This window comes from Pelophylax lessonae, assembly GCF_965119305.1.
Source record: "Pelophylax lessonae genome assembly, chromosome: 4".
Taxonomy (NCBI): domain Eukaryota; kingdom Metazoa; phylum Chordata; class Amphibia; order Anura; family Ranidae; genus Pelophylax; species Pelophylax lessonae.
The window spans coordinates 606,819,435-606,834,719 of record NC_138771.1 but is presented as its reverse complement, the minus strand read 5'-3'; the positions used below and the strand labels follow the sequence as shown (position 1 = coordinate 606,834,719).

The 15,285-nt window shown below is 44.5% G+C and overlaps 1 protein-coding gene across 3 annotated transcripts in view; it reads left to right on the top strand.

Annotated features, from left to right (window-relative positions):
- The first annotated feature begins 2,657 nt into the window (after positions 1–2,657).
- Positions 2,658–15,285, top strand: part of TRMT1 (tRNA methyltransferase 1) — a 41,055-nt gene continuing 28,427 nt past the window's right edge. Inside the window, exons 1-2 of one of the 3 annotated variants that reach the window (XM_082255811.1) lie at positions 2,658–2,776; positions 8,354–8,488. In XM_082255811.1, the coding sequence (XP_082111937.1) occupies positions 8,361–8,488 (128 nt within the window). In that variant the 5' untranslated portion in view covers positions 2,658–2,776; positions 8,354–8,360. Of the gene's footprint in view, positions 2,777–8,260; positions 8,489–15,285 lie in introns of all 3 variants that reach the window. The other 2 variants (XM_082255812.1, XM_082255810.1) reach the window with 2 other exon arrangements.

Below are 15,285 nucleotides of genomic sequence, written 5' to 3'. Positions count from 1 at the left end.
CCTGGCAGGATGGATGGATCAGCCCTTAAATATGAGAGAGCCTAGCCAGCAGGGGAGTTTGGTGGAAGATGGAGTGCTAAGGTGGCTGTAGGTGGCCTAGAAGGGGTCCCCCCAGGTCTATGGGTGGCTCTGCCTCCACGCTGGGCTCAGGCTGACTTACGGGGATCCTATCAGCAGAACAGTTTGAGAAGGAATCCAGCCTAAAGAATATCAGGGAGCAAAGAGGACAGAGTGTGTACATCAGCACACACAAGGATTTACAAGAGGAGAGACTGCCACATGTAGCCAGCTGTCTGAGGACAGCGCTGTGCTGAACCCTTCATCCTTTGTCCTGGGAGATATTCGGAGCAGGCAGGTGGGCTGGTAGACAGCCAGCCAGGAGGCAGTGAGAAGTTGGTAGACAAACAGCCAGAAGGCTGGTAGACAAGCAGGCAGGAGGCTGCATGCAGTGGAATTGGAAATACTCCTGTATGCAGTTTGCAAACTGTTGTTCTATTTTTCTAAAGGGGACTAAATAACTCCTAGTCTTTAAGAAACTTTTTGCTAAGGACTGAGGGTGTCTAGGAAGGAGAACAGTCCAGGATCCATACTTTGTACATAGGAAGGAAGTTGTCCCCATTCATCGTCTCAGTCAAGTTGGGCATACTCCCTTTATCCCATCCAAGTTGTAATCCCTATTAAACCAACAAGAACAAAGCCAAAGGACTGACTTTTTGTATCTGGGTGCAAGGGGAAAATGTGTTTTGACTGGCTGTGCAAAAATAGGGGAGCCAATTACCAGCAGCCCTTGCGGGGGTAGTGCTACATGTGTTTTTGAGAGGTATTTGGCAGGGTCTTCTCCCAAGTCAAAGTTTGTAAGCTGCTGAATAGTCCGTCCAATCTGAGACCAATATCTGTCCAGTCTCTTACAGGTCCAGAAGATATGCAACATGGTGCCCTCTGCTTCCCCACAGCGCCAACAGGTGTTCACCACCTCAGGGTATATTTTCTGAAGGAGTGAGGGGACCTTATATCAGCAGGTGAAAATCTTATACCTCAACTACTGGTATTTGCTCACAATAGACAAGTAGTGAGCAAAATAGAGAATACGCTCTCTTTGTCCAGAGGAATGCATTCAACCCAAATCCTTTTCCTACTTCAGCAGAAAGAGGGGAGCGAAGCCTTTGGACGGCTGAAGGAGTAATTTGTATGTTTCTGACACTCCATGAGAAGAGGGCTCCGGCTCTAAACAAAGCTTTTCAAGCAGGGATTGTGATCTTGTTGATACTCCCTTTTATAGCAGGGTACTCAGAAATGAATCAATTGATGAGTCCAGCTATGAATTAAACATTTCATGGATGGGCGAAGGTTTTTTAGGCCTGAGGATGAAAGAAAATTCAGAAGGAAAAAGACACCTTACTGAAACAGCAGAATTTGTATTTTTTTAGCGCAGCTTTCTATTTGACATTTTTTAATCAGAGTTTAATGTCACTTTAACCCCATCCCACCTGCGCTATAGCTGAAAGATGGCGACAGCGTGGGCTTACTATCCCGGGAGGCCTTCCATGGACCTCCTTCAGTGATTCGCTGCACGGGAGGCGCACTCTGTGATTGCTGAGTCCTTTCGGATCACAAATCGGGGTAAAGGGACAATCACAGTTGCCCTTTGCCACATAATCAACAGTGTCCAATGACAGCTGATCACAATGTAAATGCAAGCCGGTTATCAGCTTTCCTTTCCTGATGCTGACGGTGTGAGGAAAGGAGAAGAGAGACGATAACTGGCTTATGTTAAAGGGACATCTACATTAATTATTGGTGCCCTGATTATCAATGCAGTTCAACAGTGTCCATCAGTACTGCCAACCCATGCCCACCAGTGCTGCCAATCATTGCCCATCAGTGCTGCCCATCAGTACTGCAAATCATTGCCCATCAGTGCTGCCAATCAGTGCCCACCAGTGCTGCCTATCAGTGCCGACTAGTGCTGCCCATCAGTGCTAACAATCAGTGCCCACTAGTGCTGCCCATCAGTGCTGCCAATCAGTGCCCACCAGTGCTGCCCATCAGTGCTCACTAGTGCTGCCCATCAGTGCCCACCAGTGCTGCCCACTAGTGCTGCCAATTAGTGCCCACCAGTGCTGCCCATGAGTGCTGACGATCAGTGCCCACCAGTGCTGCCCATCAGTGCCTCCTCATTAGTGTCTCCCATCAGTGCCACCTACTAGTGCCCATCAGTTCAGCCTCATCAGCCCACATCAGTGAAGGAGCAAGATTACCTGTTTGCAAAATGTAATAACAATAATAAAAATAAAAAAATTCAAAATATTCAGTATTTTTAAGTTGGTTTAGCAAAAAATAAAAATCCCAGTGGTGATTAAATACCATCAAAAGAAAGATTTATATGTGTGAAAAAAATAATTAAAAAAATGTCAAATAGGGACAGTGTTGCATGACCGCGCAATTGTCATTATAGTGTGACAGCGCTAAAATCGGCCTGGGCAGGAAGGGGGGTGAAGGTGCTCGGGGTAGGCAAAGAAAACAGACAATCTACCTGTGACAATCCATTTGCTGCAGAGTTGCAGTCCCAGAAAACAGCCGGCAGGGGGCGACCAAGCACCGGCTGTACAACTCTGCTTTCTCATATAGTGGAGGATGTTTGAGCCTGCCCGCCTTCCGTCTGTGTCAAGCGCTGATTCGCCGGCCCCTGTCACGTGGTGCCCCGCTGATGGCATGGAAAGATGGCGGCGCCCTTGTGCACATGCTGAAATGAGAAGTTGATCAGTGGTCAGCGGAGGTGAGTGACAGCGGCGTGTAGATCGGGTGTGGGGGGCGGTAATGAGAGTTGTTGGAGTGGGAGGAGACGAATCTGCGCTGCTCAGTTTTACTTCCATAGTACTAGACTGGGGGAAGGGAGGGAGCAGTGTATGCTGAGGATCAGGAGGTTGGGTGTGTGCAGGGGATGAAGATTTGGGAATGAAATACCTGAATGGAGTGAAATTAAAGAGATTTTTAGACATCATTGACTCTTAAAGCTCTCAGGTGGCTCCTCCCCCCCCCCTCCAAAGCTGCCATTATGGCAAACCTGAAAATGTGCCAGCGGGCTGTGGCAGCCTTCAGGTCCTGGCAGAGCCTCTCAGCACCTGTGTAGGCACTGGAAATTTTCTATGCATGCGCAAAGATGGGGGAGGTGTGGGACTGCCCTGATAGGCGCCTTTCCAGCTCTCCTGTGACCAGAAGCCCTGCTTCACATCTGCGCATGCAATGGGGGCAGGGAGGAAAACAAAAACAATTCCCGCCTAGGTTGGAAAATACAGGAGTGTTGTAGGAGAGATACAGATTGACAACTGAGCTTAAAGCGGAGTTCCACCTAAAAGTGGAACTTCTGCTTTAAGTACTCCTGATCCCCTTACATGCCACATTTGGCATGTCATTTTGTTTTGGGGGGGGAGCGGGTACCTAGATTTGACAGGAACCCGCTCTCCCTTCTGCTCGGAGTGCCGCAAGCAGAAGTTTTCTTTCTTCTCCCCCCTCTCTCCCTGCAATCTTCTGGGACACATCACAGGTCCCAGAAGATTGCCCGGCCATTCAGGATGCGCACCGCGACTCGCGCATGCGCAGTGCACACCCGGCATTGAAGCCGCAAGCTGTCACAGCCGGGTGCCCACACTAGTGATGCCAAGAGGAGAGGGAGAGAACCGAGGCTTTGGGCAGCCGCATTGCTGGATCCTGATACAGGTGAGTGTGTGTTTATTAAAAGTCAGCAGCTACACTTTTTATAGCTGCTGACTTTGAACAAATACAGAAACGACTGGAACTCCGCTTTAAATTGGGAATAAACTCCCATGGTTGATATTTTCCTATAGATAAGCCTATAATAAATCTTACCTATAGGGAAAGTATGCATCTCCTAAATGTGCACCGTTTAGAAGATGTTTACTTGTGAATGGGCCAGTAACGTCACTGGCGCATACTCTTTGAAGGAATGGCATGCCTAGGGATGCACCGATCCAACTTTTTTGGTCCCGATCTTTTGCTTTGTGAAATCGCCGATTCCCGAGTCTGATCCGGAAGTACTGTTTTGTGAGCTTATAACAAAATAATACTTCCGGATCGGTATCGGCAGATACCTTATAACAATTTTGCATTCAAAATCTAAAATGTCATGGGTTTAGTCTTTAAGAGGTTAAACTTCCCTCCTCCGGCAGATAAATGAAAAGATACATTGTAATCATTGTTTTTACTTAACTGGGAGAGTTGAAAGACATTTGCAGGAGGCTCTTTTTTTATTTCTTTGACAGCTGTTCTCTGCTCCCTCACATGCTATGTAAAGAGCAAAACCGGATCTGCCCGTGGATCTCTTAATTTTACAGATCCCCGATCCAGCTATTTTGCCCGTATCGGGGCCGATATCCGATCCGAATATCGGATCGGTGCATCCCTAGGCATGCCGGTACCATTCCTTCAGAGTCCTGTGCCGTGATTAGCGGGGCATGTGCGGCAGTGACATCATCACAGTGACGTGAACCTGGAAGGAAGACCGGGAGAAGATGGAAGCCCTGTCAGCGGTGACAGCGCATCGCTGCAGGGCTTCATTTCAGGCTGAGTTCACACTGCCTGGTCCGATGCTTCCCTGTTCACCTTTTCAGATCTGATTTCAGTCTGAGTGTTTGGCTGAATTCGGACGAGAAGACCCACGGCACTCCTGTGCAATCCGCTCCAGAGATATGTAAACCGGCTCCATAGAGAGCCAGTCATATTCTCCTGTCATGCGAATTGGATGCAGGGAAACCCACATCCAATTTGCAATAGTGTGAACCCAGCCTTAAAGGGTAACTCCCACTTTTGTGGGGAAAAAAATATCAAATAAAGAAAAAAATAATATAACGTATACAACTACGAAACAATAAAACATCATTTCCTGCTTGTGTGATTGGCTCACCGATTTTCCCAGAAGTCTGCCTAAGATACAAGTCAGATTTCAGGCATCTGGAACAAAAATGTCATTTTTTCGGTGAGATACTCCCAATAGGAACACGTCTAAAGGGATGCAGGGATCCACTCAGCACTGGGGGACAGATTAATAAACAGGGATTCAACGTGTCAGAAATAGGCCTGGTCCTTAAATGGTTAAATAAAAAAATTGATCTCTGAATCTGATGATATTTACCAGATTCAACCTCTAATTGTGTGTGTGTGTATATAATATAGTATAGTATATCTCTTCTGTCTGTTATTCTCAGAGTGGATTAGAAATTTTGCTCCCTAACCATATAGTTATTTAAAATTACAGTTGCATATAGACATTTCAGAATAAATTGCCTTTTTTACTTTTTTTTTTAACTACCGTATTTTCCGGCGTATAAGATGACCCCCCCTAATTTTCATCTACCAGTAATACTTATACTTAGGTTACCTTGGAGATATTATACTCGGCGTATAAGACGACCCCCCATTTTTGGGATATTTTTTTGAGGTTCAAAAGTAGTCTTATACGCCAGAAAATACAGTATACATATTAACTAAATTATACACCACGCTTTTTTTAACGCTGTTATCCGATCGTTTAATCGAAACAATAATCGCCCAACTAATCGATTATGAATATATCCATTCCTTGCAGCCCTAACACACAGTTACAGCAGCCAAATGTCTGTAAATTTGACTGGCTGTTGGCTGTCAGATTGAAGCAATCAGTAGACCTTTGATGTCTCTTTAAAAAAGAACTTGTCACAAAAAGTATCACATAGTGGTCTTTTTGTCCCCTATGGGGGGGGGTTTAACCACTTGACGCCCGCGCTATAGCTGAAAGAGCACAGGCTTGATATGCTAAGAGGGCGTACGCAGACGTCCTCCCGTTCTCGTGCTGCGCTCTGTAATCAGCTGAGTCCCAAGTCACTCAGCCAGTCCAATAACAGCAGGCCCTTTACCATGTGATCAGCTCTCAGCCAACGACAGATTATCACAGAAATAAACTGAAGCCAGTTACCGGCTTTGGCTTTTTTTTTCTTTACGCTGTCAGCGTGAGGAAAATAAAGCCCTTATCTGGCTTCTGTTACAAGTGCCCTCCAGTGCTGCTAACCAGTGCCACCTATCAGTGATTCCTATCGGTGTCCATCAATTCTGCCTATCAGTGTCCATCAATGAAGGAGAAAAATTTAAAAACGTTTTGTGTTTAATTCAAAATTTTCATATTTTTTTTTTTGTTTAGCAAAAAATAAAAAACCCAGTGGTGATTAAATACTACCAAAAGAAATCTCTAGTTGCGTGAAAAAAAAATAACAGTGTAATTTGGGTAAAGTATTGCATGTAGGGTATCTATGTACTCGGTGCAAACAGGTCTTTTATATTTTAGCAAGAAAAATGTAATATATTGCGTTTGTGACCTCTAAAATTAACTCTGTGTTTTTTTACTGAAGTTTTACATTGGGTAAACCATTTCACTAATATCTTGTAGCATAAAAAAATTGTAACTACTACTATTTTATTCTCCATGGTCTCGTGTTTCACTATATATATATATATATATATATATATATATATATATATATATATATAATGCCTGGTGTTTTATGTATTCTTCGGGCCTAAAATGATCTTTTTAAACAGCTGTGGCAGTGTAAGAGTTAATGCACCATACTTTTATAGGCTGACCTGCTAGTCTTACTGTGCTGACAAGTAAACTGTATAGAAGAGATTTATATAAGCCCCCTCCAGCCTTCATATTCAACTATTCAGCCATAAGTATGATGGGGGGGGGGGGGATTTCATGGATCTTTAATGGAGCAGGGACCAGTGAGATTACATGGGCTATGGGAACAAATTTTGGCATCACAAGATGTTTGCCCATCATCTTTGAGGCACTTCATGTTTTCAAAGTGTCTGACTGATCACTTTAAAGTCCAATTCCAGACTAGTTTTTCCTCAACAGCCTGTGTCCTCCTTATAGTGTAGAAGTTTAAAAAAAAAAAATAAGAGGCTCAAGCAATACTCTCCTTCTTCATTCTCCAGCTTTGCCCTCATTCACACACTGTTGGACCCCATAAGTACTTTTTGAGTCCTCATTCATGCACTGTTGGACCTCATGAGGACTTTTTTAGTCCTCATTCACGCACTGTTGGACCTCATGAGGACCGTTGAGTTCTCATTCATGCACTAATGCACTTTTTATGGGTTAAATGAGAGCTGGCCTACTTTAACCCATTAGGGCTTTTGTCACACGGGCTTCAACTTGTATAAAAGCAGTGTGAACAGCAAGCTTTTGACAAGCTTCAAGCAGCTTTCTGTAAGTCTTTAAAGCGCCCTTCAGCTCCTTTTTGGAAATGTTCCACACAAGTCTTAAAGGAAGTGCAGATTGACACTTTAAACAAGCTGCTAGCAGGCTTTCAACAAGCGACGGGTAGTGCTGAATCCTTGTTTAAAGTGTCAATCGGCACTCCCATTAGGATTTGTGTTCAACATTTACAAAGTGGAGTTGAATGGTACTTCAAAAGCTTCAACAAAGCTTACTGAAAGCTCTGAAAATGCTTTGTAACCACTTGCAGTTGACATTACTCTTAAAGCGGTAGTATCCCGCTTTTTGACACTTTTACCTACAGGTAAGCCTATAATAAGGCTTACCTGTTGGTACAATTAATATCTCCTAAACCGGCACGGTTTAGGAGATATTTGCGAGTGGCGCATGCGCTCTGAAGGTCCAGGGGGACCTTCAGTTTTCCTTGCCTGGAGCTTGCGCGGGAGTGACGTCATCGCGGCTCCGGCCGATCACAACGCCGGAGCCGCCGAATCCGGAAGAGACGCCGAGGGATCATGGCAGCGCCCGCAGCGATGTCTGGGGGTCCGTGTCGGGGCTTTGTTCTAAGGTAAGTAATACATAATGAGCTAGTATGCGATGCATACTAGCTCATTATGCCTTTTGTCTTGCAGGTTTTTTTTTTTTTTTGTTTTTGGGTTTACAACCGCTTTAACAGGCCTAACTATGAACCCGAGGCATGTCATCACCACCATCATTCCAGCCTGGACTGCTCCAAAAAATGGTGCTTTAATTCTTGGGTAAACGCTGTTCTCTGCAAAATGTGGGACATTAAAATGCACACAAAAATGTATGCAATGTGTGTTATCACTCATAATTTTTCAGTGTGTTGTAGTGCATTATGTGCAGTATGGTGTGAATGACCCCCAAAATGCCCTAAGACCTTAAACCCTGGAAGAACGAAGTACAGGGTTTCCCTACTCTTTCTTCAGGACATCCTGTTTATCACATAACTGTACTCTATCTCAGGTGTGTGATGCGTGCCGCCATCTTTCAGCTCTTCGCTGGTCACTCTCCTGCTCTGTGTTCTGGAATAAGACCACTGACAAGGATTTCCTGCAGGTTCAGGATGGAGGGTCCAGCAGCATCTCAGCAGTCGGGAGAAACCATAATTACAGAGGGGAAAGCCAGCGTCCTCTACCCCAGTGCCAACCAAGTGTTCTACAACCCCGTCCAGGAGTTCAACAGAGATCTGACGTAAGTTGTGTATCGTACCCAGGGATGGAAGAGTCATCCTGTACTGGGGGAGCTTACACTCTAGGAAGGCTTGGAAAATATAATGTAAGAGAATAGCAAAGACGAAAGAAGGACCTCCGACCTTCAAATCCGATTCTTCATACACTTAAGTACCTGTATACCCCTTAGGCCCCTTTCACACGGGCGATCCGATTCGCCTGTCAGGTTTTCAGGTGGACCTGATCGGAAGCTCCATGCATCCCTATGGGGCAACGGGTGTCAGCGAAGACATGTCCACTGACACCCGCTGCTCTCCGATCCTGTCTGTGAAATCTGGGCGCATGGAAACCCTATTTTCCATCCGTCTGGAGGATCGGATGAGAACGGACAGGCGGTCAGTTATCATCTGATCTCCCATAGAGGATAGCAGGGATCTGACAGCTCCATCTCTGCACACAGAGCGGAGACGGAGCTGTCATCCGCCTGCTCAGCGGGGAACGGCGGATTGATCCCCCGCTGAGCAAAACGGACTCCGTCGGCCGGTGCGCCCGTGTGAAGGGGCCTTATGGAGCAGAGCGATTGTTTCTATATTTCTTCTATGGTCCTGTTTATTTTATAAATTATATGGTTGCATCTCATAAATTAGAATACCATCAAAAAGTTAATTTATTTCAATAATTCAATTGAAAAAGTGAAACTCCTATATTATATAGATTCATTACACACAGAGTGGTATATTGTAAGTATCTCTTCCATTTAATTTTGATGATTATGGCTTACAGCTAGAAAATTAGAATATTACATCAGACCAATAAACGTTGGCTTACTGAAAAGTATGTTCATGTACAGTATAGACATAAAATATACACCCTTTTGGACATTGATCGGTGTTGGTTAAAAAAAAATATATTAATTCTGTACATTTTTAATCTATAATTTGAATCATTTAGGGCTCTTGCACATAGGCGGCAGAGTCTGTTCAACATCATTTCTGTTGTATTTCCTCCACCTGGGCAGCCTGCCATTGACATGAATGGCTGTACTTGTGTATACAGTGGTGCTATTTTAAACTTGATTGAACAGGGGACCCCCACCTCTATTCCAATTGGAGGGGATGGTGGGAAAGAGGGGATTTTAAAGTGCCCAACTAATTATATGATAATTTAGGAGTGCTAAATTTATCCACAAATAAAAGCATAATGCAATTTTTAAAAATACATCAAATGTTAAAAACTGTATACATTGTCAGTACTTCAATCACATTACAACAAACAGATATGATCAACCCAAATAAACGGGATAAGCAAGAGCGTATACAATTGTATATGGATCTGGATCAACGCGTTTCGTCCAATTCGAGGGCTTCTTTTGGATCCATGTATCTGGTGTTTAATACACTCATACAAAATCAAAAATGCAATCCAGTATCTGCCTCAACAGAGCATGATCGCAACCAAGACACATGTATTGCATCAATACATGAAATTCATTCAAATCAAATAAAGATGGGCCAGTGAATAGCTACCATCCCTCCACCGAGGGATTAATCCCACACCTTAAATTTAGGTGTGGGCAGTCCAAAAAGGCTACCATTAAGCAGAGACTCCAAATATAAAATCTCCAAATTCACAGTATCCAAATTTCATACAAAACATCCAATATCAAATGGGAGGGAAAGGAAAAGCAAATTCCCAAAACCCGTGATTACCAGCAACAAAATCACAAGTGCTGTGGCAGCCTCCAAACACACCAACCACATCTATTAAAAACTTTAAGCTTGACTGCAGTGTATGGCCAAAGTCACAATTTAGAGAACCAATTTTTTTTTTTTTTTTTTTTGTTCACTGTACTCAATTGCACCACCATATACACGGCTACAGCAGCACACAACCATTCATGTCAATGGGAAGCTATTTGGTGCGCCTGAGCATAAGATATCCGCCAGCAATTTCACTATATGGGCTCAGCCATCCGTGTGCATGACCCCCTAATAATTTTTTTCAGCCAAGGACGCTGCCATCTTGGCCTCTGTTTAACTTACTGCCATGGTACTGCACATGTGATCAGTTATGACTCCAGCCATTGGACAGTTTGGTTGAGAGCACAACCAATAGAATTGTTACATTTCCAGCACGTGCTGGAAATGTTTTGAAACCGTAAAATGGATGGGTTTACTTCCTCTTTAAGTGTGTTCTTCAACTATTTTACACACTTTTTTCATGTCAATACATTTTTATTGATTGTGACATTTCAAGCTAACAGCTATGCATTGTTACATTATCTTTGATAGTTGAATGCTGTATTCAAGTGTGAGGATGCTTAGTATAATGTCCATGCTTGTAGTACAGACAAAAATATAACCTCATGTCTAATGGGCATATATGCAACTATAGTGGACACAAGGCTCAGAGGGCCAATATTTTTTGAAACGGGGCTCTGACAATGGTTTATTACTGTTGACGTAATAAAAAAAATAACAAATCTACATCCTTAAAGCAGTGTTAAACCTAAACCCAAAAATGTAATATATTGCATCTTACCAGTCATTGGATGTGGTGGCTGCATTCGTTTTTTATTTTTTGACTTTTTCCTCTCTGCTCTCACCTGGTGATCTGGCCAGTAACAAACCTCCTGTATTAGAGTGCCCCCACCCTGGATGAAATGGCAACAGAGACACCTTTTGGACAGCTGTATTATCCATCTGGGGGGAATGGAGTGTTGGATGGACTAGCAGATTTAGTATTGAGTCACCCAAAATTCTGGGCCGAATACCAAAAATTCAGAAGGCACTTGGCCGAAAACTGGAATGGACAGTTTAATTTATTTATATATATATATATATATATATGTATGTGTGTGTGTGTGTGTGTGTGTGTGTGTGTGTGTGTATGTATGTATGTGTATATATATATATATATATATATATATATATATATATATATATATATATATATATATATATATATATATATATATATATATAATTTATGTATATGTGTGTGTGGCAAGTTTTCTAGGCCTGTGGCCTGATTTGGGTCTGCCATTGTTACCGGTCCCCTCTCCAGCCCATGTGAGCTGTGACCCTGGGTGTGAGAACTGAGATATGGACGACTCCGGCATCTTGGTTTTGTGGTTTTTATTGTAAAAAAAGGGGGATGGGAGAAGGGAATGAGTGGGACACTCCTTTAGGCTTAACTAATTACACTTGGGACTTAATCCTGGGAAAATGCCAGTTGGCGCTTCCTTGACGCCAGCCAATGCTCAGTAACACTGAGAACACACTGCAGCTTGATAGAAGTGCTGGATCCTCAACAATAAGTCCAGAAGACCCAAGACTGTGAATTGTAGAACTACTGACATTGCTGTACTGCAAAGTCACTGAATACTCCCCTCCCGCTTTGCACTGGCTTGAGGTAGTTTTTTGTAGATTTCTGTAAAGCTGCAACTGTTAACTGGCACGCTCTGTACAATTCAGGGACCAACTGCAGGTGCCCCCTTTAACCTTGAATTCTTCGGGGGTTCACCGACTATGTACCCCCTCTGTAACTTCAGGGTCCTCAACCTAGGTACCCCCTTTCAGCTAGCTGGCACTGGATCCCAGAACCTCTTCCGGAGTGGTCCCCTCTGACTCTGGCAGACCCCCAGGGGCAATCCTCAGTACTCACGACCTGTGTAGGGTTTCCTGGGACTGGACCCCTCTCTCGCTCCGCAGGCTCTCGGCACACAGGATCCCCCTCAGCTCAGCTCAGCACTCTCTGGATTCTCAGGCGACACCCCGAAACTTCCTCAGACAGGAGGAGAGACAGCCGTACTCTCCCTCCTGGGACTCTGCTCCCGCCAAAGACACCATGTCACGCACTTCCCCCAAACTTATACCCACTCCCAGAATCCTTTGCAGCATAATCTGCCTTCTGGGGTAGTTGCAAGCTTGGATGTGTCCCCTGATTGGGCTTCCCACACTGTCTATGTGAATCCTCTCACAGGAGCCAGTGGGAATACTTATCCCTTCAGCAGGCACATCTGGAAGCCCTGACACCCTACCTAACAAATCACAGCCCTGCTGTTAGGTAGACAAGGCTCACTATACATTTACCTAGCACCTACCGGTAGGGTGCTACACCCATCCCACAACAAAATGAGTCAGGTCCCTCTGACTCTGAGGCAGCCGCCTCCTATCAAAAGCTCTGCCCAAAATCAGGAGTATCCCACAAACCTGGAAAAGGGAAAAACGAATTTACAAATTAGCGGGAAAAAATATATCTTTACAATCTGCTGTATGATACAGTTTAAGGCTCATGATAACTGATACACCCCCCCCCCCCCCCACACCAAATAAACTCACTTGGTGGGGAACAACAAGAAAAATGCAATGCAAACATCCTGACTGTCTATCTCTAAGGTGGTCCCACCTGAATAGAGAAAAAGGAAGCAAATGTTAGTCAACTGCATCACATATAAAATACAAGCCTAATGCCTCGTACACATGTACCGATTGTAGGCCGTAAATATTCGGCCGACGGCCGATTGTAGGCTTGCTAGTATGATGCTTCCGACAGCCGACAGCGCACTTTCGGCCGAAAAGAATCTGTCGTGCAGGCATTAAAATTTTTGTACGCCGACAACAGAATGGCCGATTGTGCGTCAGTCAGTACAGATTTCAGACAGCAGATTTGCAAGACTGGGCATGCTCAGAAAAGAAAAAAGACCAGGAAAGTTAACCATCACATGACATCACTTCTGCAGTCGGCTGTTGTTGGCCGACAAAATTCGTGTGCAGTCTTTTGCAGTTTTCAACAGACACGACAGCCCTGGACAAAAGATGGCCGATCGTTCGGCCAACAATCGGTATGTGTGTACGGGGCATTACTATCTGAACAGTTGAGTGGAAAAGACCCTCCTCCATTAGATGCAAGGGCAACCTTTCCACTCCCTCCCTGACTGCCTCTGCTAACCAGTGTCTTGACACGCCGGGGTCCTCCTTTAACTTGGAAGAACTTGTCCCCTAACACTAGCTGTCTAGACAGAGTCCTCTTTGTCGAAGTGAAGCACAGCGTCCTCTGCTGTCCCTTTGAGCACAGGAAGGGACCATCCCCAAACTGTTCCCACAAAGTTGGGAGCATGAAATTGTCCAAAATGTCTTTGTATGCTGACACCTTAAGAGTTCCCTTCACTGGAACTAAGGGGCTAAGCCCAACCCCTGAAAAACAACCCCACACCATAATCCCCCCTCCACCAAATGATTTGGACCAGTACACAAAGCAAGGTCCATAAAGACATGGATGAGTTTGGAGTGGAGGAACTTGACTGACCTGATCCCAACCTGATAGAACACCTTTGGGATATATTAGGGTGGGCCAACTCAATATTGAACCCTACGGACTAAGACTGGGATGCCAATAAAGTTTGTGTGTGTGTAAAGGCAGGCGTCCCAATACTTTTGGTTATATGCAGATTCCTCACTTGTCCAATAAGGGACACAGGGAATCTTAAACCTTTGGGTTATACTGACACCTACAAGATAGGAGACAGCATTAAAGAGTAACCCCGCTGCTGCTTCTGCTACAAGAGCCACATAGAATTTTTGGTCCCCAATCGGTTTCCACTGCCCACCTACACTGAAACTTGACCACCTCCAGCTGCTCAACCTTCCAATTTTGATCGTCCTCTACAAGCTACTGACAATTTAGTGTATGTGACATTGCAGACAGCTGTATAAAGATCCGTGATGCAGCCCACTGTTCAGAGCCATAAAGAAAATTGATAATTGTACAGTAATTTACGTCTGTGTATATACGAGCGCATGAAGAATTTTACACATGTATACACATAAGAACATTTACGCACCTATTAGCACGGTCTCTCTGGAATGTAACTTGTGTTTTTTACTCAGGATTTTTCTGCCAACAGGATCCAGAGTGTAAACATCAGTAAGTTATTACATCATGTGTAAGAAGCCTTAGAGCAGGGATCCTCAAACTACGGCCCTACAGCTGTTGCAGAACTACACATCCCATGAGGCATTGTAAACTCGGACATTCCCAGACATGACTAGGCATGATGGGAATTGTAGTTCCTGAACAACTGGAGGGCCATAGTTTGAAGACCCCCTGCCATAGAGGCTCTGTTTTTTGACTAATGGAAATTGCCAGTAAAACCACCGTGGAAGCAGGGGTATGCTATGTATGCTCTGTGTGTATATAGCATGCCTAAGGTCCTCAACTGGTTAGACTATGATGTAAAAAAAAAAAAAAAAAAAAAAAAATGAGGGCTTTAAAGTTATGTCTTCTTCTAAGTGCCTTACATCATACCTGCAGCAGATAGCTCAGAAGATCTAGGCAGCTTAAGTCGCGTGCAGATCAGGACTAAAGCCCCGTACACACTGGCAGAATGTTGGGAGACATTTGCCGGTTCAAAAAAAAAACATCTGGCTTTCGGCCCATGTGTATGTCTGTCTGTCTGACAGCAGCCAGTCATTTGGCTGACCGGAGCTAGGGATGCACCGATCCGACTTTTTTGGACCCGATACCGATATCGGGCGTTGTGAAATCACCGATACCGGAACCGATCCGGAGCTACACACAAAGCAAGCGGCTGCAGTACAGAGCAAAGCCGCTGCTTCATGTGTGTGGCTCCTCCATTCACAGGTGGAGTGTATCTGATATCAATCCGCCTGTGAGCCGGACCTATACAGGAAGTAGCGGCTCCCATCCCATACTACTACTGCACCTAGTAAGGGATGGCTGAGCCGTTACCAAGCCAAAACCGGATCAGCCAGTGGATCGGTCAATGTTGCTGATCCCCCGATCCAGCTATAATGG